The 27,133-nt window shown below is 45.6% G+C and overlaps 2 protein-coding genes across 2 annotated transcripts in view; one reads left to right on the forward strand and one right to left on the reverse strand.

Moving 5' to 3' along the window:
- The window catches only part of RABEP1 (rabaptin, RAB GTPase binding effector protein 1), a 29,796-nt gene extending 16,060 nt beyond the window's left edge, over window positions 1-13,736 (forward strand). Inside the window, exons 8-17 of the mRNA XM_010157905.1 lie at window positions 1,505-1,972; window positions 4,071-4,175; window positions 4,936-5,052; window positions 6,317-6,415; window positions 7,846-7,986; window positions 8,707-8,896; window positions 9,177-9,232; window positions 10,096-10,194; window positions 11,021-11,137; window positions 13,099-13,736. Coding sequence (XP_010156207.1) covers window positions 1,505-1,972; window positions 4,071-4,175; window positions 4,936-5,052; window positions 6,317-6,415; window positions 7,846-7,986; window positions 8,707-8,896; window positions 9,177-9,232; window positions 10,096-10,194; window positions 11,021-11,137; window positions 13,099-13,200 — 1,494 coding nt within the window. The 3' untranslated portion in view covers window positions 13,201-13,736. The remainder of the gene's footprint in view (window positions 1-1,504; window positions 1,973-4,070; window positions 4,176-4,935; window positions 5,053-6,316; window positions 6,416-7,845; window positions 7,987-8,706; window positions 8,897-9,176; window positions 9,233-10,095; window positions 10,195-11,020; window positions 11,138-13,098) is intronic.
- A 3,742-nt stretch (window positions 13,737-17,478) lies between these two features.
- On the reverse strand, window positions 17,479-26,938 carry NUP88 (nucleoporin 88kDa). The gene is made up of 16 exons (XM_010157906.1): window positions 26,769-26,938; window positions 26,221-26,346; window positions 25,916-26,002; window positions 25,116-25,292; window positions 23,928-24,111; window positions 23,058-23,205; window positions 22,300-22,398; window positions 22,062-22,152; window positions 21,108-21,209; window positions 19,931-20,089; window positions 19,361-19,486; window positions 19,127-19,192; window positions 18,824-18,904; window positions 18,336-18,462; window positions 17,876-17,994; window positions 17,479-17,542 (listed from the first exon to the last, which is right to left on the reverse strand). Exons 1-16 carry the CDS (start codon window positions 26,930-26,932, stop codon window positions 17,479-17,481), a joined length of 1,920 nt encoding a protein of 639 aa, XP_010156208.1. The 5' UTR covers window positions 26,933-26,938.
- Window positions 26,939-27,133: the final 195 nt, after the last annotated feature.

Consider the following 27,133-nt stretch of genomic DNA (forward strand, 5'->3'; position numbering starts at 1 on the left):
TTGAACAATTCCAGGGATGGGGCATCCACAGCTTCTCTGGGCAACCTGTGCCTGTGCCTCCCCACCCTCTCCGGGAAGAACCAATCTAAATCTCCCTGCTTTCAATTTAAACCAAACCCGTTATGTCCTGTCACCACAGGCCCTTGTAAAAAGTTGGCCCCTTCAGGCACTGGAAGGTGCTGTAAGGTCTCCCCGGAGCCTTCTCTTCTGCAGGCTGAACAAGCCCAATTCTCTTAGCCTCTCAGATTAGGCCCTTAATTAATCCATTATATGTTAATGGAGAATTTTACATTTTGAGTAAGGTCCAGCTTCCAGAGTGGTTATGGTTTTATTTTTGGCTTTGTTTTTTGTTGCTCTTTATAGCGTTTTTTGGGTGTACAGAACGTGTTTTACAAGTGGAAATGAATCCTATTATCAGTCACGTCTCACAACTTGTCATAATTTGACTTCTTGAACTCTTCCCTGTTGAGCAGTTTGCAACACAAATGATCAAACTGTATCACCAAAGAGTTGCTGTCTGAAGATGTAGTCTTATATAAGTCTATATTCTCTTCACTTTGTTATGAGCTTGAACTAATGTATACATATAAATATTAATATTAAGCCTAATATTATTAAAACAAGGCATTTGCAATAGTTGTAAAACCAGTAGTCATACCAGCTGCCCACTAGTCTATGTTGGACCTATTTTGGGAATTATTATTTCTCCCAAGAGGGTTGTTTCCAGTGTCATTTTCTTTACGTGTCTAATGGCAAAGCAGAAATGCATAATGTATTGGAAGATGTTTTGCAAGCAGTCATATGCTTTTTAAAGAAAGCATTACTGCTTGCTTTTCAGTGCTAGAAATAAATAAAAATAGATCAAGAGACTTAATGCGCCTTACCTACGTCACAGGACAGTTAGTGTGGCTTTTGGTATTGGCATTCCCCAGGGTGCCTTTCTGTTTAAGCCCAGCCTTTTCATTTTATTTCCTTTAAAAGATTATTTGTACATATTTATTTCCCTTACAATATTTTGTTAGACACTTAAAGCAGAAGAAATATAAGAAAAATATTCAGTTGCCAGTGTAGTGATTTTAAGTATATTGTTTTCCATTTGTTTTTATGCTAATGCAAAGCTGTGTTTTACGAAAGGCTTCTGAATTTACCAGTGGAAGTGGAATATTTGCCTTCTGTTGTGTAGATTATAGTTCTACAAGTGCTATTCCAAGTATATCTCCTTAGTGGAAGAAGCGCCTTGTTTCAAATATTGGAAGATGTAAAGGGATTGTGTCCTTGCTTCTCTGTCAGGAACAGACATTCTTACAGAAGACACTTCTTTCTTCATCGTTTGTTTTGGTTTTCGGTTCTAGCCAGTACATTTCAGTTGAGTGATCAGATGTTCTTTCCAAAGCCAACTTAAACTTACTTTTACCATGTCTGATAATTAGTGTCCAGCATTACTCTTGTGCCATGCTTCTAGAATGGGGTATATAATGTTTTCATCCTTGTTTTTCAACCCCAGATGCATGTGAATAGCACCCATGGCTCGGTCCATTCACTGGATGCAGACTTGCTCCTTTCTTCTGGTGAATCTTTCAATAAATCGGATAACGATATGTTTAAAGACGGACTATGGAGAGCGCAGTCAACAGACAGTCTGGGAACATCTGGATCTTTACAGTCCAAAGCTTTAGGATACAACAACAAAGCAAAATCTGCTGGGAACCTGGATGAGTCAGATTTTGGACCGCTTGTTGGAGCAGATTCAGTGTCTGAGAACTTTGATACAGCTTCCCTTGGGTCTCTGCAAATGCCAAGTGGGTTCATGTTAACCAAAGATCAGGAAAAAGCGATCAAAGCAATGACACCAGAGCAAGAAGAGACTGCTTCGCTGCTTTCCAGTGTTACACAGGGGGTAGAAAACGCTTACGTGTCTCCTAGTGGTTACCGCTTGGTTAGCGAGACAGAGTGGAACCTGCTGCAGAAGGAGGTGAGTACCCCCTGCGTGTCTGCTGTGGGCTAGGTGAAAGCTCTTCCTGGTTTGCTTTACACGGAGCCGGGAGGAGAAGGAAGGATGTGCATCATATGTAGCCATTCACTTTTCTTTCTCGGAATACTTCCGTAGGTAAAGCCCCTCTCATGTAAATGGTATTTGCTGACTCTGTTAGTGGGAAAGTCAGCTTTAGTCAGTACAGGGCATCTTTGCGCCTCGGGGGGTCTGGCAGAGGTAGTGGTTGATCTTGCAAGTATGTGAGAGGGTGGAAAAAAAAGATGGGAGAGCTCAAAGAGAAGGAGAAAAGGGAAGCTAAGGAAAGGGCACTGCAGTGCAGCTGGGGATGACTAGGAAAGTGCAGAGATGAACAAAAGGAGCAGAGCCAGCAGTGCTGTTTTGTATGTCAAGGAGTTTCCTGAGGATTGCACGTGGTGTGCGATTTAGAAATGAGCAGCCAAGATGTGCGTAACACAAAGCTCCCACAAAGGAAGCTTCAGAAAATTGTTGGGGACTTCATCATCAGAAACCAATTTCGGAGAGCAACGAGCAGCAGGTCAGATTTAACACTGCCAGTTTCAGTGGGGGTGACCAAGGAAGCTGTTGCTTCTGGGTGTTCTGCCTGACCGTTTTTCAGCGGCTTTCTATGATGCCAGTTCGAAGCTTGCATTTGGTTTATTGCTGAAAAGAGGTGTGCTGTGGGGCTCCTGTGGTTACTCTTGCAGAAGAAGAGGGGCTAAGGAGCATACTTCAGGGGAAAGAAAAAGGTAGTGGTGGTAGATAATAATCCATAGTGGGTGAAAAGGATGGCAAGATGGGTGTAAAAAAAGGAATGTAAGAATGCTGTGAAAGCAGCCAGGCAAAGGACAGATGAAATGCAGATCTAGTGATATTTCATTTCCTCCACTTGTTGGAATTCAGTTATTTGTGAATTATTACTTAGGAAATCTCTCCAAACCTGTTGTAAAATTGCTATTTTTGGTGTTGCTGCTAATTTGTAATATCTGGAGAAATGATGGCTTTGAGATCTCAGAGCTGAGTTAAATCCTCTACTCTTGAGTATTTCCTTGCCCTATTGACATTTGGATGGCATTTTTCCTCCAAGCTTTTTTTAGAATTCAGGAAAGAAATGCACTGCTTCCCACGTGTTTCTGGAGGCAGGAGGAAAGGCAGAGTATGCGAATGCCGCTCTGTTGTGTGGGTGGGACATGGAGCAGTGAATACAGATTTTAAGGTCAAACCTGACTTGTAGCTTTGATGAAATTTCCATGTGTCCCCTAGCCCCAAACCATTACAATTTCCAAACAGCAGCTGGTTTACTCTCTGTTTTCCTGCTGCACACCCCCACACTTTTTCTTTTTCCCCCTCTAGTTTGGTTTCTTTTTTCTTTTTTTTTAACTATTTTTCTGCTTCATTCTTTCCCAATTACTCTTTTAGCTGATTATTCAGTCTCTGATACTGAGCAATACTGGAGGAGGGTATTAGAAGTAAATAGATCTTGGTGACTGTTGTAGAACAAAATTAGTATGTGCCATTGAAAAATATTCAAAGCTCAGTTACAGGAGGAAAAAGATTGAAGGAAGTGCTGACCTGATGAACTGACTTGCTTTTTAATTGGTTTGTGTTGATGTAAAACAATGAAACAAACAAAATCCCCACCACACACAAAAAAACCTGCCCAAAACAACAAACCGTAGTGTTACGGTTCATATTACACCGCAGTATTGTGCTCATAATTTGATTTGTAACACAAACTAATTGCTTGGTTTGCTCAAAGCTTTTCGGAGGTGTTCTGTACAGGTAATTAAGTAATGTGTTTCCACAGGACACAGTGACTTGCTGAACTCCTGCGTGTCATGGCTTATTGCTTTTGTGCCAACAGTGCAGCTGGTGCCAGGAAAAGTGGATTTCCTCCACCTGATTTACATTATCCTGTACTTTGAGAGCAACTGAATCTTGCCATTACATGATGCTGCCGCTGTCTTTCATCCATAAGACTTTGTGATCACGAAACACACACGAGTGTGTAGCACTCCTGCATTTCTTGACGTTCATTTCATATGGCCTTTCTGTCTGACGATAACTCTCTGTTCTGCAGGTGCAGAATGCAGGGAACAAGCTGGGTAGGCGCTGTGATATGTGCTCGAATTATGAGAAGCAGTTGCAAGGTATCCAGATTCAGGAAGCTGAGACAAGAGACCAGGTGGGATTTCTCTTCAAACTTTAGAAAGATTTTGCAGTTGTTCATACTACTGAGGTGGCAGCAGTGAACCATCTGCTGGTTTTGTCATTGGTTTTAATTGAAAAGTGTCGGCTTACTTAATCTGATTAATTTCTGGCATTTTATTGACGTAACCTTATTTGTTATTGTTCTGTGGTCATAAGCACCACATATACCTACTTCTTATGGATTCACCTTGGAGAATCACTTTATCCAGTGCTGCAAGACCATGCACTAAAGGCACTGTTCTATAAAAAGCATTGTGCTCATGCTGAAGTCAGTAGCTTTCATAATTCATATTCTAAAATGCTTTTCGTGCATTGAATTCCATTACCTTTGATACTGCAAGAATTGTTAACAGCAAAGGGAAAGTTAGAGGACCTCCTCCTAGCAGCATAAAATGACTGTGAAGTACTGGAGGATGTTCGTTTCCTGCCGTGTACTGAAGAACAGTTTTCAGATGGGTATGGAAGGCATAAGTCACATTCTGCTGTGAAAGAAGTGATTGAAGTTATTACAAGGCAATGGTCCAGTGCAGTTTGATGGCCCATGATGCCTTAGAGGTGTCATCTGTGGGGCAGGGGGTTCCAGAAGTAACAGCAAAGGAATTTCTGGGTTGCATAGAGGTTGTAGGAATTTATCTGCTGGTTTGGGGTGCAATGGGGTGGGTTATATTTGTGTTCAGAAAGTAAACATTCCTAAAAGAATAGAAAATTGAATTTATTTTGTTGTAACAACACAGGTGAAAAAGCTGCAGGTGATGCTGAGACAAGCTAATGACCAGCTGGAAAAGACAATGAAGGATAAGCAGGAATTGGAGGATTACATGAAACAAAGTGCTGAGGACTCCTCTAATCAGGTACAATCAAGATAGTAGGAATCATGAAATGTTATTCAAAAGTATGTAACAAGAACTCTTGTCTTCTGTTGGATATGGATGGACTAACTGCTGCAGAGGCAACAAAAATAAGAATTTCTAGGGTTAGTTATGATCCACCTGAGTCTGCCACAGTTTCTAGGTGTCTGACACATCTCTAATACCATGTTGTCCAATTTTGGCCCTGAAGTTTCATCTCTAATCTTGAAATCCATTACAGAGGTGATACTTGGCATCTGAGTAGTTTTTCAGTTTTGAAATGACCTGTGTATGAAATCACCCAAACATGCAGAAGTCTCCCAATGTTCTTGGCCACTGCCCTTGTCAGGAGAAGAGTGGTACTACCCGTACTGCTTGCTCCCATCAATACCTGACGCCCAGTTAATGGGCTTGTGGTGAAGACATAAGTTAATGAGTAGAAGAGCAGGCAGCCACAGTAGTTGGTCCACAATAGACTTAAAAAAATACTTGAAAAAATAGTAGCTTGCTGAATAGATTTTTCAGTCTGAGACATGTACGTAACTCTCCTGGAATATGGAGCCAGATAGAATGTGTGGTAGTCATAGCTTGTAAAAAAAAAAAAAAGTCATTATCTTCAGCCTGTTAAAGAATACAGTGCTAGGTAAATGCTGTGTGCATGACATCGATGTACTTCACTTGACCTGGAAGACTTTCTCTCTTCCATCCCACCCAGTATTTTTTTCTCACTGAAGAAACAGTAGGCATTAGGTAAAATCTGTCTTAGACGTTGGGAATATGTTTATACCTTCTTTCTTTTGGCTGTACCAGGGTGCTCAGTGCAGTAATGCTTAATCTTACCGTCAAGCATGCAGTGTTGCTGAATAACAAAGTTTTTGAAGATCTGTGCTTCCAGAGAAAGGTACAAGAAATTACCTGGAAGAAAACACTGAAAACTTAGCTCTGCAGTTCCCCTTCAGTGTCTCTGAACTGGCTCACATTGAAGTTTGATTAGAATTAACTGTTTATTTGTTGTTTAGAGTTTGGTAAATAGAATGTAAGTATATTACTGTATAGAAAGAAGCACAGCCTCTCTTCTTACTGCCTTGAGCTGCATTACTGCTTTCCTGAGCAAGGAATTCACAGAACAGACTTGAGTGGATTAGTTTGGAATCTCAAAGTATTGTCTTAGTAGTGGTAACAGGCGAGAGAGCTTCACTGTTCATTTCTTCTTCAACGTCTGTTTCGTGCCTGATATCTTTGTCTGTCTGGGTTTTCTTTTTTTAAGATCTCTTTGCTTATGGCTAAATGTCAAAAGTCAGAGAACTTCCTCAGCGAACTGCAGCAGGCGTTTTCACAAGCCAAGAGAAGTGTCCAGGAGCAAATGGTAAGACAGCTTACACCCAGCCATCTCTTGGGCAGCACTGTTTGTCTAACCTTCGCACCTCCGTGGGTTTGTAAAAGACTTTGTCTTGCTGCCCAGCCAAGCTTGGCTATAGAGAGCTGTGCTTCCTAACGTGTAAGGATAGCGGTCAGGTGAGCTCTGAGAGCAAGTGCTGGAGCTGTGGCAGTTTGTAGGGGCAGTCTGTCATACTTCCTGTGTGTATGCGTATTGATTGATATGGAGATCACTAATCAGCTGCTTTCGCCCCTTATTCATTATGTACATTCCATGCCCATTTAGTATCTTCTTTCACCTCAGATCTGAAAACAGAATAGATCTTCTCAAGACAATTTTTTTAGGATTCATCACAAGTGCCATCACTAGTGAATGTTTTCTAGAGTTCGAGAAGAATGCTCGATGTTTTTACAGCTCAATATCAGCCCTAACACTCAGAACAAGATATGTATGGGAACTTCTTTTTTTAAACTGTTTAGTGCATCTTCTAGGAATTAAACAGGAGTAGGACCTCATTTTCTAGGGCAGAACAAAGTCTTAACTTCCTTGGAGCAATTCATTCCCTGCTAAATTAGAATCGAGTTTCTTTCTTCCTCTCTTGCACAGCACTGTGGGGACTAAGGGCGTTTTCTCATGAAACCCAGTATTGCGTATCTGGGGTCTGGGATCGTCTGTAGGTCATCAGGGTGTTGCTTGCAGAGATGTTCTGTTTGATGTTGTGCATGAGGGCATGCCTAATGCAGGAGATTCAGAGAATGTATTGATCTGAATATGCTTTTCATGCTGTCCACCCAAAACACAAAGGGCAGCCTCTGTCAGAATTCCAGTCCCTGTTGCCCTATACTGAAGCAGTCATTCCTCTCAGAAACGTTTGCTGGATTTTTTTTTTTTTTTTAATTAAGAACACACAGCAAAACTGTGTTCTCAATCCTTTTTCTTTGAAAGGGATGGCTGTTTTGGTGTTTTCCTTGAAAGACAGTGGGAGACAGACGCCTGCCATTGAAAGTTTCAGGCTGAATATTTTGAATTATCTGATCTTACAGCTGAGTTGTTAGGTGACTTTAATAAATGTCACTGCCAGTTCCTGAAACCACATGCAATTCCCCCATTCTCCCCCTCCCCCCCACGAGCACAGCTAGCTAAGGGATAAATACAGAAGAGAACTGGGAGATGTACCAATGCTGTATTTATCACTGGCTTCCTTCTGTCTGCCTGCACAGCTACCATCGAGCTTGCCTTCATTTCTGGTGCATAGGCCAGGCGAGAGAGACTGGTCATGTTGATCCACACAAGCATTTTGTTTCTCTTTACAAAGAGTATCAATTCACCAGGCTTTTGAAAGCAGTGATAGTAAATGGGGCATGAAGAGGTCTGAGCGTGACTCTGAGTGAGCATTTATCCTTCTCTTTACATGGGAGGCTGTCCTGACACAGTCAAGGGAGCAGGTTTCGGAAGAGTTGGTGAGATTGCAAAAAGATAACGAAAGTCTTCAAGGAAAACACAGCTTGCATGTGTCTCTGCAACAAGCCGAAGACTTCATTCTGCCAGAAGCAGCAGAGGTAAAACATCTTAAAATCGCTAACGCAAATAATGCATACGACTAGATCTCGCTGGAAAAATCTGCTTTATTTTAAAGCTGCCTCAAATAGCACAATGAGCAGTAACCTGGGTTTTAACCCTGTACATCTGTGATGTACCAAATCAGCAGTCTGATCCCACCGCGTCACGGGTGTGCTTCAGGGTATGGATAGGTGATAGTGAAATGAGTGAACTGAGGCCTCATGGCTGCTCTGTTGTCAGTAGAGTGCAGGCTTATCCCAGTTCAGTTAGTTCAAGCTGTATTTTGCAACTGGCACACTCACTCACCATGACTCCACTGCAGGTAGTGATTCAGTAAATTAAGCTAAGTCAGTCTCTTTAGTTTCCATCCACGTGTTAAGACCAGTAATACTCCCGAGCTTAGAATAATGATAAGCCTTGTCATCCTTTTCATCGCCACTCTCTTGCGCTCAAGCACGTCGAGCTTAGAAGATTGTGTGGGGTGAAGGGCAGGGGGAGAGGGGCATAAGCCTGTGGAGAAATGACCCTCTAGATGTTCTTGATTTACTACGGCCAAGCAAACTGTGATTCTGTTTTAATACCGTGCTGAATGCAAGGTCTGGTACGGTGGGAACAAACCTCGGGGTGGCGTAACTGTGTCTTTGGCTTGTATGCTGATAAATACAGTACTGTGTGTATCAGAAGATCATAACAGAAATCTTTGCTAACTGTCAATTCAGGAGCTCCGTGAGCTGATTTTAAAATACCGGGAAGACATAATTAGTGTGCGGACGGCAGCAGATCACCTTGAGGAGAAACTTAGGGCGGAGATTTTATTCTTAAAAGAACAGATTCAAGCTGAACAATATTTGAAAGAGAATATAGAAGAAACTCTACAGCTGGAAATTGAGAATTGCAAAGAGGAAATAGGTGAGTAGGAGTAAAACAGTCTCAAAATGGGAATGTTAGAAATTAGTAAGATAAGTGAAGACTTGATTTTGTGAGAAGTAGACTTACCTGAATTATGAATACTGTCCATTTTTATAACAGATACACCAAAGCTCTGCAGCTGAAAGCAAAGTACAATTATTGGTTTACCTTTGAGGTAGCATGTGCTTAATTCTTCTTTAAATAATAACAGAAGTAAACAGGGGATGTCCAGTTTCCTGTGGTTTTCTTGCATTTAAACTTTAATATTCTTGGTTTTCAGCTTCCATTTCCAATTTAAAAGCTGAACTGGAAAGAATAAAAGTGGAAAAGGAACAGGTAAGGAGCTCTCCCATTGTGTGAGGTTTGGGTTGTTTTGGTTGTGTGTTTTTAAACAGAATAGGATTCATTTTATCTGCTAGTTCTGTCAATGACACTGTGTTGCTGTCTTTGACATCAACCTTTTCATGTCCAAGAAAATGAACTTTTTTCCCTGTCTGCCTTTGAGGTGTCAGTAGTGCTTCTGTATGATGATTAGTATGCCCAGTGCTGGGTGGGAAAGAGCTGAACTAGGGAGAGAATTCTGAAACACGTAACGCAGTTCTTCCTTCAGCTCAACATGCCTATGGGATGCTGGAGGGCTGGCTTGTTTCCACAGATAAGCGTTCCTTTCTGTAAGGAGGAACTGCAGTCCAGGCATTCGCACAGATGCTCTTCCTGCGGGCTCTGCGGCTGTACCGGACACTCTCAGTCTCTCGCAACCCTTGGTACGCACTGAGGGTGCCGGTGCACCTGTGTAGCTCCTGTGGAAACACATACGGTCACACATGGAAGTCTGAAGGACAGAATAGCTGTATCGATGCCAGCGTAGGACTGGGACGTGTTCATAGCTCTGTTCTTCAAAAGGTGTTTTGTCTGTTTAATCTCTAACAAATATTAGGTTAACTAATTCCTAACTAATATTAGGCTACATAGTAATAGCCTGAATGGCAGGTTTGGCCATTTCTCTCCAGTTCCAAAAAGAAAGAAGTGGAAAGAGGTGTTACTTAGGTGTTTTCTGTGTCCCTAGGAGAGATTATTGAGGTGTATTTCTGAGTTCCTGGAAAGACACTAAGGCTATGCTTCCTGTATGGAGAGACTGTGAGAAATTGAAATGTTAGGAATTTTAGTTAATTTCTTTTTTTTCTATTGTTATAATATAGTTGGAAAGCTCTTCACAGGAAAACCTGCAGCAGCTGGAGAGTCTGCAGGAAACAAAAAACACGCTGGAAGAACAGCTGAAGAAGGAGGCTGCAGCAAAGGTAGCTATGATGTCTGGATGTGAAGTATATATACATCTGTTATGATCAAACTGGGGTCAGAGAACGTGTCACTACATAAGAATGGAGAAAGAAGCTTTTGAATGTTGGTAAGATTCTGGCAGTGAAATAGCATCCATTGGATGCAGTTTAAACCTCATCCCAATCACTTTGCACTTGGATTTGTAAAGTAGTGGATCTGAAATGCTGCAAACTTGAATCTCTCTTGGATTCTCTTCCAAAGTTTGCCTTTAATAACATTTCTGCATTTAGAAAGCTTGCTGACTAACCCAACCTTGGTGTGAATGCTTTGACACTTTTGAATAAATGTTGTTGTTCTGTTGCTGTAGGAAGGAGCTCTACTGCAGCAGTCAGACGAATTAGTTGTGATCTGGTTTCTTCCTCTCCCCCACACACCTCCTTGTTTTGTTTGGCACACACCCCACCCCCAAAGACTCTTTTTGACTAAAACTCGAGATAGCAATATGGTTGTATTTCACCAGTGGATTACTGCCCTTCAGCTATGGTTGTGTTCCCTTAAAACTCAGGAATCTCATTTTTATTCTGGGATTCTTGGATTGTTAAAATACATGGGGCTTTTTCATGCTTTAACCAGTCTAATAATGAGAATGTTTGTCTGATGGGTATTAGCCTCCAATTTTGCAGTTAGGAAAATTGAGCTGTAGAAAGAGCGATTGGTTGAATTTCTTGCCAGGATGCTAAGAATAACGATGCTGCTTTGCTCCAGTATCATGCTTTAATCAGTTTATAGAAGCTTCTCCTTTTTTAGTCAGCTTCAGCATAGCATAAAGGATCTCTTTCTCTTCAGGCAAACCTTGAACAGCTGGTATTTGAAGAGAAGAATAAAGCTCAGCGGTTGCAGACTGAATTAGATGTCAGTGAGCAAGTGCAGAGAGATTTTGTAAAGCTTTCTCAGACGCTCCAGGTAAGGGAAGTGCAATCAATGTGTAAGGTGCTACGTTTGTTTCTTTACTTCTCCAGAGCTGTATAGAGCAAGAAGTAGCAGCTGGGAATTTTCTTATGTTTGTATTTATGAACTATTTAAAAAGTTAGTAGTATAATAAACTGGATCACGTATTACTAGTATAGTATTAGTATTAAAGCTTATTGGGGATTTTATTCCAATGTACTTGATTCCAACCAATTCTCAGCAGCAAAGATGCCCAATTATTGTACTACAAGGAGCTGTGGAGAGCCAGAAATGCTGGTACCTTTAGACCCTTTCATTGTCTGGATGATTCTCCAGGATGTTACTTTTCATAGCAAGTCATTAGGGTGCAAATATTTGAGGAAAAAGTGAGGAACTTGTACTGTTTGGTCTGAATATGTGAAACGCTGCTTCTTGTTATACTTACTGCTTTCTGTTGATACTGTCTGAAAGTCTTACCCTTGCTATTGCTGCTGTTGCTATCATTGTATTTCTTCCAAACAGTGGAACCTGTGGTTGGCAATGAGATACCAAGAGGTGGCTGAAGGAGGGAGTTTTGGAAGGGGTGTTTGTTGAGGCTAATTCCAATTTGTCTGGCTGACCTCTCTGTTATCTGTAGAGGGCACAAAGGGACCTGCAGTTTCTGTGTTGGCAGTGTGATTGTCTCCTTGGGGAGCCAGGCTAGACTGGTAGCACCTTCAGTGTCTGTGTTTTTATAATGTGCAACCCCCTCACATTCCAGCCCACTGAAACCTTGCTCCAAAGGAGGTACAGGATTTCAGCACAGTCTCCTTAGAGTTCTTGGCCTGTCTGCTTGGTGAAATTCAGCAGAACTGAAAATACAAAGTTTTTTGAGTGAAATGTTGAGGTTTGGAAAACTAAAACAGCAACATAGGGGATCATTTACTAGACCGTGTAGCTGGATGGACAATAGGGAACTGTCCTCTCTTTTGTTCTGGCTGTTTCTGGAGGAGTAGGTAGGACAAAGGGGACTGTTGAATTGTTCTGGTTACTGAAGTTGCTTCTTGCTTGCCATCATCATCCTCTCTCTTTTTTTTTTTTTTTTTTCTTAAAAGCACTACAAGCACTGGTCTATGCAGTTCTTGGAGCAAAAACGTATTCATCACTCTGCAGATGTGTGGTACACTCTTACAAAACTTGCACGTAGTTTAGCAGACTTTCAGTACTGAGCTCAGCAGGAGCGTGGCAGCTCTGTATTTTGTGTTTTCTTGCTGCCCCTAAGCACTTACTACATGCTAGTTCCTCAGCAGCTGATGCTTTTGCTGGGGGTCCACTGGCCAGGTTGGGTCTTGGCAACAGAGAGAGAGGGCTGAAAATCAATTAACCTCTAGTTGGGAATTTACACCTGAAAGCCCAGCCCCTAATACAAAGAATTTGGAAGTTTGAATGTGTAAACCCCCCTATATATATATACATACACACACATAAAAATCTATATAATTACCTCTTTGCACACATTAACACAGAGAAGTAAGAACAGGACTGAGCTTGGAAACGGGACATTTCCTCCAAGAGCGTTTTGGCTTTGATCCTGGGAGGTGTGGAGGTGTGTGTTAGGCAGGGCTGTGCTTCCTTTACATCCTTTCTGTGAAAGTCTACATTGCTTTGCAGTCTCCTCCAGTCTGCCTGGCCAGTGTGGTGGCAGTCACTGGTTATTAGGCAAAACAGGGTGATGATGCTTGAGCTCTGCTGACAGTGGCTTTTTATTTTAAAAACACAACTGCCTTATTTCTTCTTTCTCCCCTATTTTTCATTTGAAATTAAGCCTGTGCTGCTTCACACCTTGCATTTTTCAGCCAGTGGTAATCTGATGTCTCTTCTGCCTGCACGGGTCCTCGGGGTTGCCAGTATTGCCTGTTGGCTCAGTTCTGGTTATGGGTCTGTGGTTTTGCCCCAGCACGTTTTACCAGCTCATGGCATCTGTTGGTTTTCTGTAGGTGCAGCTGGAGCGGATCCGGCAGGCAGATTCCCTGGAGAGAATCCGTGCAATCCTGAATGACACAAAACTGACGGACATTAATCAGCTTCCTGAAACATGACACCCTGATGAGCGGGCTCCAAGGCTGCATTTGGGGTTTTTAACTCATCTTTATAGCAACATTAATTATTATTTAACTCTAACCGAAAGAGCAGAAGACAACGAAGGGGAGCAATGACTGAGTTTTGTTTCTAGAGGGAAAAAGGTTTCGTACTGGGCAGGAAGAGAGCACGAGGGTGACTTGCGGTGTAGGAAGGAGAACTTTCTAATGGAAACACTAATGAGTGCGGTGTTTCGTGTTCCACTGAGTGGGATCAGTTCTTACATTCTGAAAAACTTCCCCTCTTTCAGCCGACTTCGTAACCTAATATAGCGTTTTGGAACATTTACCCCCTGTCTCTCCCTCTTTCCTTTCCCCCACTACTGTGATCTAAGTAGCTGCTGGAAACCATGTTGTCCCTCCAAAACATTGAAGAGCAAAGTGGTTGAAGTTTTTCTGTTTGAATAGTCAGTAACAGTATTCAGCTAGCAGAGAGAATGAGGTGTAGAGTATGCTGTATGAATATTTTATATTAAAATATGACTTTATTAGCAGGACACTGGATATTGATCTTATTTCATAACTCAGTACTTTGTTGGTTTTTTTTTTTTACCATTGACTTTGTGTTGAAGACTGGGAATGCTGCTGAACTGTGGTGGACATGGGTGAGCTGTGTGTCTCTTGAACAGATAAATGCTAATCCAAAAAGAAGAAAAAATGTACTGAGAATTTAGCTCCTTGAAATTTTTCTGTTGAATTCTGATACTTAAAGAAAAGCACAAGAAATGCACTGTTTTGTAATCTCTTTTCACAAATGTAATTTCGAATATGGAACTACAGCTGGTTCTTTCTCATCTCTAAAGCTGAGCAGTACCTGTAATTCCTTCTTTGTGTAGAAAAAAAAAAAAAAAGGAAAAAGAGGCTGGCATAAGCCCTGTGCAGTGTCTGACTGGCCTGGGGTTTATGCAGGTCAGCGTGGCTCCAGTGGATGACTCCAGGGCTGGAGTTGCTGGCTTCCACTGGAAAGCCTCCCAGTAAGGTGCTGAAAGAAGCATCAGCTTGGCTCAGCTGAACGGTCTGCAAACCAGCGATTGCACTCAGTCACAGAGCACAAATGCGCTGGAGCCGCATTATTCTTCTGGTTCAAGTTTGAAAGGTACAGTGCATCTCTTACCATGATACCATACGCCCAAGTATTGCTCGGAGGTGACTCCTACGCTGTCCTGTTCTTCTGTAACATTCAATTTACACTGCGTAACACGACAGCAGGGACAAGAAATCCTTGTGATCAGTCCGGTTTGGGTTTCATGCTCTGTAAATGTTTGGCAGTAACAGGACCATTGCTCCTCCTCTTTCTCCTCTTGTCGGAGCTCCGTGCGCAGTGGGGTAGCAGAGGTTTCGCGTGCGGTTGCAGGTGTTGGTAGTACCGGTGGTGCAGACTGAGTTCTTGAGCTGGCCCCTAGGTACAACTCAGTGAGAAGAAAGGAGGCTGAAGGAGGTCATCGCTGTCCAGAATCTGTAACTTAGACTTTCCTCCATTGCTTACTGCTTTTTCTTTACGTATCTGACCACAGATCTGAAGGCGAGGAAGACAACCAGAAGTAAGAGAAAATGCTCCAAACTGTAATGCACATGACTGTACTTGAAGTGCTTAAATGCTATTTTTTAGCAGTGTATATCCTGCTACTAACATAAAGTTAGAACCGGTGATTTTGAAGAGGAATGCCTTAAAAACAGCCAAAAAGAAGCCTCAAGTCCTTGTCACTCATTGCAAGAATTAAAAGCATTTTATCACCCTAGCAATTAATTCTTTTCATAATCCTGACACCTGAAAGCCATTTTTCCTACCTTAGTAATGGCTAGACTAATAGACGGCAGAGTTGTCACCTTCTTAGGATGACAATTTCACTTAAAAGTGAAACTGAAATGTGGTTTAGGTTCTTTATTAATTGGCTGTTACCAGATTTGGCGGTTTTTAACCTTTCTCGCTATTTGCTGAGCTGTGAGGCGACAGCAGCTGCCCCCTGATGCATAAATCCAATACCAGATGTTTTGCGTAGTTTTCCAATGGTTGGTGAATAAATATTGGAGGAAAAAAATAGCCCTTTAATAGGAGCTGCAGAATGCAAAGCTTTTTCCTACGTTCCCTTCCCAGAAACTACCCCTTGCTGGTGACTGGTACTTGGCCTGGGCAGCGGCGGTTAGGGAAGCTGTTGTCTGGCAAAAGACAGCACATCCTATACACGTGTCTCTGGCAAGCTGAACACTTGAGGAGTGAACTAAGACCTATGCAGAAAGAGTTTTTGGTTGAGTTTCCGGACTGTCCTAGTGCGAGAGAGCAAGGAAAGCAGCTGCTACTGGCCCTTCAGCATCCCTTCCTGTCCCGTGTGTCGGTGCCCATCCTTCCTGTCTGCTCTAAACAACCGCGGCCGCCGCTGACCATTCGAGAGCGTTGAAACACGCAGGGCTGGCGTGGCTCTTCCTCAGTGCGCTTTGTACCGATGGCTGACGGGGCTGTTGGTAGGTGTGGCGTTGGCGGATGGCCGCGGGGTGTCTTTCTGCAGTCTGCAGGGGAAGGCAGGTGAGCGGGCAGTCGGTCTGTGATCCTTCACAGCCACAGTGGGCAACGGAGCAGTTGCCCAACGGCGCTTTGCATGTGCGTGTGTGGTGGTATGCATGCTTGTGTGTTACCGCAGCGGGCGGCAACGGCGTGCTCGGCTCGGGGCATGAGGCTGGAGGCAGCGTGGTGGGGCACGAGGGGGACTGGTGAGAACTCGCCTGGATGGGCTGGTGCTGCCTGCCTCACCTCTAACCCAGGCAGGAGCGTCCTTGTGCGTTGGGAGAGGAAGGCTATGCCATTACTCTTCAGTTGCTTCCCCCCTTACCACCTCACTCCATCACGCCCCCAGACGCCTTTACTCCTGTTCAAGTTCTGGCTGTGACGTTTTAGAGTTGGAACACGGTGACCTGTTTCCCCAACCAGTGCAGGTTTCTCCTTTTCAGTGGGGAACCTGACTGGTCACAGAGGTGGTGGGAGATGCTCGCCCCGGGGGCTGTCCCTCCGGGGAAGGAACGCCCAGCCTCAGAAGCTTCTAACCCCAGCTTCTGCTGCACGTAAAGGGGCCTTTAACGAACACCAAAGCGTGTGCCAAATTTGCAGAGCTTATTTAGAAGATTGTAAATCAACTGTAGTCAAGAGCTGGTGGTGTAGATACTCTTGGGATGGATGATGGTGGTAGCGCTCATGAAACACGTGTTCCTCCTTCCGGTTCTTGGTGTTCTGGAGCTTGGGTGGGATAGGGTGGCAGGTTCTCCTCGCCTAGTAAACAGGCACTACTTCCACCCTGGCCAGTCCGCTACGGTACGCGGGGAGAGGGGGTTAGGAAGCTGGATTCTGTTCACATAGCCTGCAAAAGGGACGAGGGGGAGTTGTGTACGCATTCCTGTGCTTGTATAGTCTTAACCTGTACAGAAGAGCAGTGTTCCTGCAGCATGTCCGGTAACCTTGTCACCTACAGGTCCCCTCCTCGCCTCTCCTCTCCGCTTCACCTGGGCACCTCTTGCTGTGCCCCGTTTGTAGCAGTGCGGTACGACTTCTCAAAACTGAGCTTGGCCACGTCGCCTTTGTACGGGGCGGGGGGGTGGAGGGACATTTATTGTCCACTGACGTTTGGCTACAGCAGATGAAGAATTGGCCTTTTACTGTCGAGGCGGACTCCAGAGCCGCCTGTGGGTAAAGGCAAAGGGAGTGTTTGGAAGTTGATACTGCATTCCGGTGAAGCAAGCCGTTGGTGTCCTGTGCAATTGTGGGTGTAGAATTCTGCTGTCTCCAGGATTCCAGTGTAACCCTTTGTTAACTGTATCGAAGGTTGTGTCCTTTATGGAGAAAGTGTTCCAAATTAAAAAAAGAAAAAAGCTGCTGAAGTGTTGGTGCTTCTCTGGTCTCTGTACTCTGCCGCAGGCCTGCCCGGCGGTAACCCTGCCACTGACCACCGGGAGGAGGAGGCTCCAGGCAGCTTTCTGAAGGAAGCAGCAATTCCCACCCTACTGAGGTAGCTGAAGTACTACACCATGACATGAGGTTTAAAGTACCTGCTGCACAGTCTCCTTCCCCGCAGAAAAAACCCACAGCATGTTAAAGGAGTTGTAACTGAATTATTTTATTTCACAGTCCATCTTTACAAAATAGTAAGTAAAAGGCATCGTTCAGCATACGAACGTTAAACGTACAAGGGGAGGAAACCAGGGAAAACTAAAGCTCTTCCAGCCTTTCAGCGCAGGTTCCTCGCTGTGGACGCGTTAGAAGTTCACGTGGCTTCTGATGTCGTTGATCTGTTTCACCATCTCCCGTATGTGTTCTCCCCTTCAAGAGAAATGAATTCAAGTCAAAAGGCTGCAAGTCATCTTTGCTCAGAACTAAGCAGGAAGGAAAATGCGTCGTGTGGTAGAAGCGGGGAACGAGAGCGCTGCTGCAAGTCACTCCATTAATTACAGGCCAGATGAGGAATGCCAGGAGCTCCTCGGGCAACAAGCTGGCTTAAAGCAGATTAAATTTCATAGTAGCACAAGATGGCCAGTGCCGCTGGCACCAGCCCCTCCTACCACCGAGCTGAAATTACACCCTAAACCAGAGAGCTGGTTGGGGGAGTGCCAGGGTGGGATTAATTCCTACAGGGGGAGCCAAGTGTTAACTTACTCTTCCTTCAGGACGGTTTGGATGCACTTGCTCTGGTAGGCACTGAGGGCGATGCTGGTTTTGCGGGGGCTGCTCCCCTTCTCCATCATCTTCTGCTGGTATTCCTTCTTCATTTTAACCTACGGGTGACAGACAGAGACACCCCCGTCAGTGCGGGTACTCCCTGCCCAAGCGAGCACCGCTTGGAGTTACAGCCTGGGCTGTCACACTGCAGTAAGTCGATTCTGAGTCAGAATCTTCCGTCCCACAACAAAGAGAAAGTGAGCGCCAAGACTGAGGAAGGTGTTTGTGCTGGGTTGCAGAGGTGCTGTCTCTGCTGCTAGCAAGAACGAGAAGTTTAGAATGCTGCCGCAGATTTAGTGGAGGTAGGAAGTTGCTCTGCTGGAATAACCGTGTTCCATCACGAGGCACGAGCGCGGTGGGGTCACTCACCTCCCAGCCCGGCCGTGCGCGGTCTCACCTGTCTGATTGCATTGCTCAGGTGCTGCAGCTGGTCGTGTATCGTCTGCAGTTCCTTCTTCATATCTTTTTCACTGTCTGACAGAACAGGAAGCTGAGAGTGGAAGCTCCGAAGTACCTTCTTCATCCTTCGTGTACAAGGCAAGACGTTGCTGAAGCAACTTACCTGTCAGACCAGCGCCGCCAAGGCACCCACGGTCTCACTTCTGTCGCTCCTCCCAAGTCTTGGGGCTGGAGACTTTACTCCCCTCTTGCAGTTACTCACAGGGCATTTCTGAACCGTGAGCTGCCTTAGTACTGAAAATCCCCGAGCTCCAATAAAGAGAATTTCAGGCGCCCAGTCTTCTAACAAAGTGGGGTGGCACTTCCTGCCCCCCCCCCCCCCCGAGGCCGCACGCTCTGTACGACAGCAAGCGACAGGAGGTTGAGCGTGCAACGCTCTGTACGACAGCAAGTGACGGGAGGTGAGACAGGGCACACTGCACTCACCTGTTCATGATATCTTCCTGCTTCTCTTTGGCTTCCTCGTACTTGTCAGCCAAGCGCTCAGCCATCTCCCGCAAACTCTTCCTTCAGGCAAAAAGAGGTTTATTTACTTTGGATTTACAAGTACAGGAAAACAGGACAAGGAGCCCGAAAAAGCAACCCAGAGCAGGGTGTGCCCCTCCGTGCGTAGCGACAGCTGGCACCGCGTTCAGTGCCCCCGTCTCGCGCAGGACCCTGCAAAGTCCGTGTTGCGCAAAGGTCCGCCATTCCTGACATTCGAGTTGATAAACAGATGGATAAACTCACCTTTCCTCCTGACAGTAATTCAGATCTTCCAGCTGTTTCTTTTTTTGTCCCCACAGCAGCTTCACTCTTAAACAGATACAGAAAGTCAAACCACCCGTAATGGCAAAGCGTGACAGAATACCTTCTACCCCTTGACGGGGTTCGTCTGGCGGAGGAGGTGGAGTGCTTGGTACTTAGAGACGTTGCTTCAGTGCCACTGTACCCTCGTTAGTTAGAAGGTGGTTTTTTTCTTACCTCTGCTGAATTTCCTCCTTTGCCAGATCTTGTTTCAGTATATATTCTTCTCTGAACACTTGCGTGGCTCTGCTGAGAAGCTGCAGGCATTCTTCAGGGGGAGAAGCAGCATCTTTATCAGCAGACCTTCAGAATACGAGAGACAGGGGTTTGCAGTCCTGCTGCAACGTGTTCCCCTGAAAGGCTAAAGCACTCGCAGCGTTTATGGTAAGGGCTCTGGGGGCCCAGTTACGGACGTGAGGGACTGTAATGAAATCCCTTCACTATGCATCACTTTTCTAACATGAAGAAATCCCAAGGTGCATTAAGCTACTCAACACCTGACAGGTCAAGCGATGAGCAACCTCAGGGGTGGAAGTCAGCCCTGCCTGGAGCAGGGGACTGGAGCAAGATGATCCCACTCCCACTTGATTTGATGCCATCCCTGTACAGAATGAGGCACAAGTGGGCAGCAGAAGCTGTGTCCCCATTACTGCCATCAAACTAACGTGCTGCTCAGGCAGGAGCTGATAAACAGGGGATTCCTGAGTAATCCTGCTTCTGGTCCCCTGGGAAAACATCTTTACTTACTTCAGAAGCAAGGGATTGGCAGAACTGCGCTGGAGGATGCTCTGGATATGCTTCTCAAAGGAATGCTGTGACTCAGCCAGGATACGGAGCGGGGAAACAGCCACATCTTTGTCTTCTCTGGTACACAGCAGGGGAGGGGATGCGGGATGGACCGTACTCCTACCACAGAACACCACAGGGAAAACACAGTTTAAAGCAGAAAAATTGAAACTCTCTCTGAGTTTAAGAGGTCGGTAGAGTGAGGAACTCATCCGCTGTGGAACGGGTGTATTACAGCAGTAAGTCGGAAGTGTTCCAAGCGGAAATATTTCAGTTAGGTGGTGAATCCAGCTCCAGACAAGGCTGGAGGAGCTCGCAGCCCCGCAGCTGTCTGCCTGGCCACAGCTGAAGCTAGCAAGGGGAAGAAAGTCACCAGCAAGCAGCGCTGGGACAGCAGAAGGACCCGCTTTGCGAAGCAGCCTGCTAGGGCACTGTCCACCTACATGATGGCAGGTACTGGGGTTGTAAGAAAAACCTGCCTAAGACCACTGCAGAAATAATCTCAAAGAACAGCAGTAAAAGGTCTGTAGGAGACCCTGGCATTAATGCTGGTTCTGCTGAAGGTACCTGTCGCACGTTAAACGTTTTCGGCAGTAAATTAACTGAAAATAGTGCCATCCCCCTGGTGTTCACTGTGCAGATGCAGCTCTACTAATGAGTCTGTGTTGGTCTTGGCACCCTCAAAGTGAAGTTGCTTTGGCAATCCACCCTAAAATCCCAGTTTACAGCACTGCAAGAACCTATGTTTTTCTGTTCCCTTTCATGCAAACATAACCTTGGTGCCCATGAGGCCTCTCAGTGCTACAGTCTGCAAACAAGTGTTTGATTTGCAGATTCCTCATAATAAAAATGAAGAAACCACCCCAGGAATACTGTCAAGAACTGTTTGATGCAACTCATCCTAGTACTCCTTAGGAGCGATGCAGATCAATTATATCCCCTACAAATGCCCTGTCAGTAGTAAATAAGCATTATGACAATACTTGTGTGCTCAGCCAGGGCGCGTTCAGGAGGCCAATTTCACTGTGTTCATAAGAGGTGCAGAAGTCTAGGGTGAAAGGATCAAAAGAAGAATAAAACCCCATTATATCCTGTCATGCAAGAGTCGCGGAATTCAAACCGGATAGGGACCACGTACAGGAGAGGCCGCGTAATACACTCATAGTTGTTTGTGATGCAGATCATCGTGGACCCCAGGATGTCAGAAACGATCCAGAATCCTCTAATTGGAGCAGGTTGCCTGAAGGGAAGAAAACACAACAATGTAGTTCTTTGTTCCCGCCGTGGTGCGGTTTACACTCCTGGGAAAGCTCTAGCCATCGGCCTGAGCCGGGCGCCCTTCACTAAGCTACGAACCGCTCCCCCAGTGAGTCCTGCAAAAGGAACAGAACCAAATCCTGCTGGGACCCCGGCCGTGTTACCCACTTGCAGTGCACGGCACAGACTTCCTCAGGCAAGAGCACACAGGCATTCTGCATTCCACTGCCCCCTGCCCTCGCCCCAGCCAACCACCAGCGCCGCGGGAGTCGCGTCTGTGCCGACTCACCGAGCCCGTCTTTAGACCGGACAGCACCACCGATTAATAAAACACCTTTCCGGAATTTTCACAGTGTTTTAATACACAGCAGTCTGCAGGTGCGACTGCATCTTATAAAGGTGAGAAAATAAGCAGATAAAAGAGAGGTTCCACAGCCCAGCAAATGATGCCTCTTAAGCCTGAGCAAGCTCAAAACAATCAGATGTTCTTTCAAGGCATTGTTGGATCCTTAACAAGTGGATAAAGGCAACATGTCAAGTGTTCGAAACTCCTGGCCAAATCAAGGCTCTGCGTGTCTGGGGTCACATAAACGGAAGTGAAACTTCCTGCTGGTCTGACAGATGACTTTCAGGCAGCAGCACCAGAGTTTAAGCTTGCTTCCCCAGCTGTGCGTTAAGAATCGTGATACACAAACGCCTTATCTGTACTGTCTGAATTTGTTCGCGTTACCTTTGTTATTCTTAAAGGCAAGAATGCAGCTAAAGAGGGCAAATCATAAAGGTTTTCCATAGCAGCTCACTGATTTGGAAACAATAGAAAGGGTTTGGTTTTTACCTGCATGGCAACGGTTTTGTACAAAGAATATGTTCAACAAAGCACTTCTGTTCCGCTCCCAGCTCTTGTAAACTGTCTTTGTCTTCTTCATCTACAACGAGATTTGTCAGAATGCATCAGGTCCGCTCGGCAGGGTGAGGGATTCTCGGTATTACTGCACCCCCCAACTTGTGCCGAGCGAGGTGTCTGTGTGGGATAGTGCTCTCTTCCCTCTACGCGCCACAGCCCCGCAACTCACCTGAGCCGAGGAATTTGTGCAGTTTATTGATCCACGTCAACCCCACGCTATGGACACCAGCTTCGTGTGTGCAGTGGTACCGCGAGGGGCATTTTGGATCTGAAATTTAAACAGCAAATGTAGGAGAAGGCACTGAACTCAGAAAAACTCATCCCTCAAACCTGCATCTTCCAACATGTCTATCAGCTTAGTGTCCAGTCAGCATTAAACATCCTGTTGCAAGTACTAATTCCTCCTCACCCAAAAATCGAGATAGATGCGTTAGCCATGGTTTCAGTGTTTTGCATCCGTTACCTGAAATACCTGATGAATTGATTTCAACTACTCCTCTCGCACCACATCTGTACCAACCCACTAGATGTCAAAGGCAGGATGAGTTAAAGCCAGCAGACCAGCATTCTGACAGGCTGCTCGTTCAGCAAGACCCGAACACTCGTCTAATGAACAGATGCCACATCTTCCTGCAGGTCACCATCACCAGAGCGCTTGCTCACATACACAGGTCATGACACGTGCAACAACTTTACTTCACAGTCTGCAGCTGAAAGATCTCAGTATTACGTGACCGTATGTAACCGGCCCTCGAGCAAACACTGAGCCACCTCCCAGGCTTGCTCTTCCCACAGCTTTATTGCAGGCATCAGGCGAATCCTTAGTTTAACACCACTGTTTGACACCAATGGTGATGTGTGAATAGCTTGATCCTAAATGCATGAAACACAGCAAGTAAAAGCCAACGACCTGAATGACAGCCCTACCTCGATGCAGCTTGATTGGGCAAGAGAAATCAGACTCTAAAGGATCTTCTTCGTCTGATGCCAGTTTCAGTGCAAGCTCCAGCTCAACACACTCGAACACATACAGGGAAGGAATAAGATCAGATCTTGGGTCCCATGACTTTTCTGACTGTAAAGAGCATTGAATTCTTTTGTGAGACGTCATTTAAATAGAAACGCCAACATAAACAACATCAAGAAGGAGTTACATAGTATAGGCAAGAGTATCAGTTGTCAGGGAAAGTAGTTCAAGTCCCTTGATTACTCAAAAAATTAATCTCAGAAACAGGGTTTCTTCTAAGAAGATCCTCTACAAACAGTTCATAATAGGTTTGATCAAACACTGATCTGCCCTCAGGATACACAGAACTGACACTTAAAATCACCAGAGAATCATCACAGACTGGTTTGGGCTGGAAGGGACCTTAAAGATCATCCAGTTCCAACCCCCTGCCATGGGCAGGGACACCTTCCACTAGACCAGGTTGCTCCAAGCCTCATCCAGCCTGGCCTTGGACACTTCCAGGGATGGAGCATCCACAGCTTCTCTGGGCAACCTGTCCTAGTGCCTCCCCACCCTCTCCGGGAAGAATTTCTTCCTGATATCCAATCTAAACCTCCCCACTTTCAATTTAAACCCATTACCCCTTGTCCTGTCACTACAGGAGCTTGTAAAAAGTCCCCCCCAGCTTCCTTGCAGGCCCCCCCAGAGACTGGCTGGAAGAGGATGAAGACTCATTATAAAATGCAGCTTTGGCACTTGGCACTCACTCCAGGCATCCTGCCATCTTGCAGCCAGGAACCTGGACTAAAGAAACAAAAATGTGTATAGATAAAATAAACAAGAGTTACCGGCTCATCATCCTCTTCTCCATCCAGTACCACGCAGTGATAGAGCATTCCCGACTCGGTGGCAATCACCAGGATGTTTGGAACACAAGGCAGGCAAAGGACAGCACAGGCGTCATAGCCATAGTTGTCTTCTGCAGCAGGGTGCATGGGCAGAGGGCCAAGCAGCTTCCCGAGACTTCCAGTGCTGGAATAAAGAAGATGTGTTCACAACACAAGGTGCAGCAGGAGAGTGCCCGTGGGAGTTTGTTGGACAGTAACTACAACATAAGGATGATCAAGGAAAAAAATTCCCCCAATGTTCTGGTGTGCTGTTTAATTGCTGTCAGACAGCAGCACCCCAGACTTCTGCTCTACACCCACTTGGTGGAGATCTCAGGAGAAGGAACTGGAGCTCACTGATAATGTTTGACGCTTCAAAGCATCCACGCTACCTTTCAGCAATTCAAGAGGAAACATTTTCACACAAGAACACATGGAAAGCTCAAGTTCATTATCACTTAATGATTTTCTTGCTTAACAAAGCACTTCACAAGCAGCGTTTTGTGTCCTGGCATTACTCTGGGTAGAACTTTTGAGCTAAGCCTATTTCACTGCCTACAGACCGGACCTGCTCAGTGGTCCGTCATTCCTCATGCAGACAGTGCTGTTTCTAACCTAAATACCACCCATTCGGTCACACCAGATCTAACTTGTGAGTTTTCCACCATCTTCTCAGTTTTCTGAGGTAATTTTTGCTTGTATCATGTTTCTATTCGTGATTCATGCTCTTCAGCTTTCGTTACGGACCGTGCCTGCAAACCCTCTCCTACGATGCCACTGGCTCTTTCAGCCTCATCCAAAGCTAAGAATGTCTACACCGTGAACTGAAGGCCCCAAAATACACCTAACAGCCTTAGGGTCTTTTAACAGTCCTGTGTCTTCATTCCAAATTTCTGATTGTAAACAATGGACAGTGGATCCTCAGCAGTGGAAACTGCACCCTTAACCTCTGGATGAGGAAGGATGACACACTATTCTTGGACTTCAGTCTGTTAGCACTGCCACAAAGGGATAAAACAGCCTGCAATACAACAAAACTCAGACCAGCCCCCATTAGAGAGTCCCAGCCCAGCAGAGATGGCTCTCCAACCCCAACGCTGTAGACACCGGCAGGTGCCCCAGGAAACCCGAGGGTGAGTGCCCGCCCACCTCTGCAGCAGGCTGATGTACGTGAGGAACATCTCTCCATTTTCATATAAAATGTAAAGCGGATAGGCCAACACTTCTTCACTCCCTCGCTGTCCGGCGATGTTCTCTGGGACCGGCATTAGCAGGCCGAAGTCAAACGCCACCGCAGTCTCTCCCAGCGATGCTGTGTAGGCTCTCCTGGGGACGAGTCAGAAGGGGATCGGAGGTCAGCAGTGACTCTGAGAACGCCCGTGTTTAACGAGGCCCACCGGCGCGTGCTAACGACTGCTAAACGCCTGCCCCGCAGTCCTCTGACACACGCTCTTTTCAGCAGCACCAGCACGCAAGGAACGGCCTGCTCGTGGAACCTCACCTCTGCCAGCCCAGTTTCACAGGGCAAGAGAGGAGGGCGTACTGGTATTTCCTGTGCAGTACTTCAGTCTGTGACTTGACTAGTAGAGACCCTCAAGTTTTGCCTTTCCAACTAGGCCAAAAGGGAAATAGATGATCTATATTCTGCCTTCCTCCCTCAAAAAGCCCCTCTTAACCCCATCTTAAAGACAAGCTGTATTTTTCACACGGGTACTCTGGCAAACACCTGACTCTACAGTTTGTTGCCACTTTCTTTTAGAAGGATGGGAAAAAAAAGAAAACAAAAAGTGCAGTTACTGTGCTCGGAAGAAGTCCTAGCACTGAAGAAGTCCATGGAAAAAATCGTGTCAGACTTCCACACAGATTATCACTTATTCATTAAAAACACAACGGGGAATACAGAGCTCACTCTGTTAAAAGCATTTCAAAATACGAGAAGACACACATACCCTTTTTTGATTGTAAGAGTCTCCTCCTTGGTGTCTGAAAGGGCAATCACTCTGACGGGTGTCTGAGGTACCTTCAGACTGTAAATCCTAGAGGAGAGAAACAGCAGCAGTGTTCATTCAGCTGGCAGTGTTGCACATGTCCCTGCTGACGCAGGAGCACCAGCTGGTATCAGCCTAAAATTTCTCCCATCCTATTTCTTACTGGTGATCCTGATAAGAACGGCAGGACACAAATATCTAGTGAAATATCAGACTGGGCCTGACAAAAAAAACACCTTAGATAATCAGCGACAGACAGGTTTTACCTTATAGTGTTATCTGAAGTCAAGAGCACAACATGGGGCTCCAACGTCTCCCAGGGGTACCAGGCAGCATGTTTTAAAGTCAGAGATGTTGAACTGCTGAAGAACCTTTCCGCAATAGGAACAGTGCTGAAACACAGAGCAGAGAGACGCAGTTACAAGAAACACAGAATAAGTTGCTTCTGAAGGGAGGTAGGGCAGGAGGGGCTAGACACCAAGTCAGACGGTTTCAAAGCCACCAGCTGTGTTAAAGCTGGAGGGGCGGCTTTAACTTGAAGCCCTTTGTAACGTCCAGCAGGACATGTGATTTCAGCTACCACAGCTAAAAGACCCCAGGAAGGCTAGAGAATACCAGAGAGGTCAGCATCTGCAGTAAGTTTAGAAGGTCATTTATTTGAGTCACTTGACCATCAGCAATTCCCTGAGCCAAAATAACGTCATCTGCGATTGTCCACCCAACATCTTCCCTATCTGTGTGGCCCCAGGAGAGGAAGAGGCTGAGGAACGCGGGGAGGACAAGGATGTCATTAACCGCCTGCGGTCTCACCCACCTACAGTTCACCGTGGATTTCCCACCTTCAAACTCCAAGTTCTTCCCCCAGCGTTTAGGCAGCTCCAGCACCATGAGCCCCTTCATACCGATGAGCGCCACATGATGCTGCGTGGGGCTTAACAGCGTCTGATACACCTCAAAAAGGGGCGGGTTTATGCACATAAGAGTCTGAAAAGGCAAACAGTGCAGTTAAGCACCAGCCAGCAGCAGTGCTGAGGGAAGGCGGCGCATCTTTACGCTGGAGGGTGACACACAACAGCGACAGGGCACGGGGGGAGGCAAAAACTCCTCCAGCCGCAGCACCACACGAACCCGACGGGTTTCACTGAGGTACCTGGGGGGGTCCCTGCCCACGGCAGGGGG

The sequence above is a fragment of the Eurypyga helias genome, unplaced genomic scaffold (assembly GCF_000690775.1).
Source record: "Eurypyga helias isolate BGI_N326 unplaced genomic scaffold, ASM69077v1 scaffold10928, whole genome shotgun sequence".
Classification (NCBI taxonomy): domain Eukaryota; kingdom Metazoa; phylum Chordata; class Aves; order Eurypygiformes; family Eurypygidae; genus Eurypyga; species Eurypyga helias.

Excerpts from the sequence above, each read along its gene's own strand:
- NUP88 (XM_010157906.1), bottom strand. The coding sequence starts at position 26,932 with ATGTGCATAAACCCGCCCCTTTTTGAGGTGTATCAGACGCTGTTAAGC. Across the intron at positions 19,487-19,930 it reads GCCAATCCCTTGCTTCTGAA|GTCTGCTGATAAAGATGCTG; the intron begins GTAAGTAAAGAT and ends CGTATTCTGAAG. Across the intron at positions 19,193-19,360 it reads AAGGAGGAAATTCAGCAGAG|AGTGAAGCTGCTGTGGGGAC; the intron begins GTAAGAAAAAAA and ends TATCTGTTTAAG.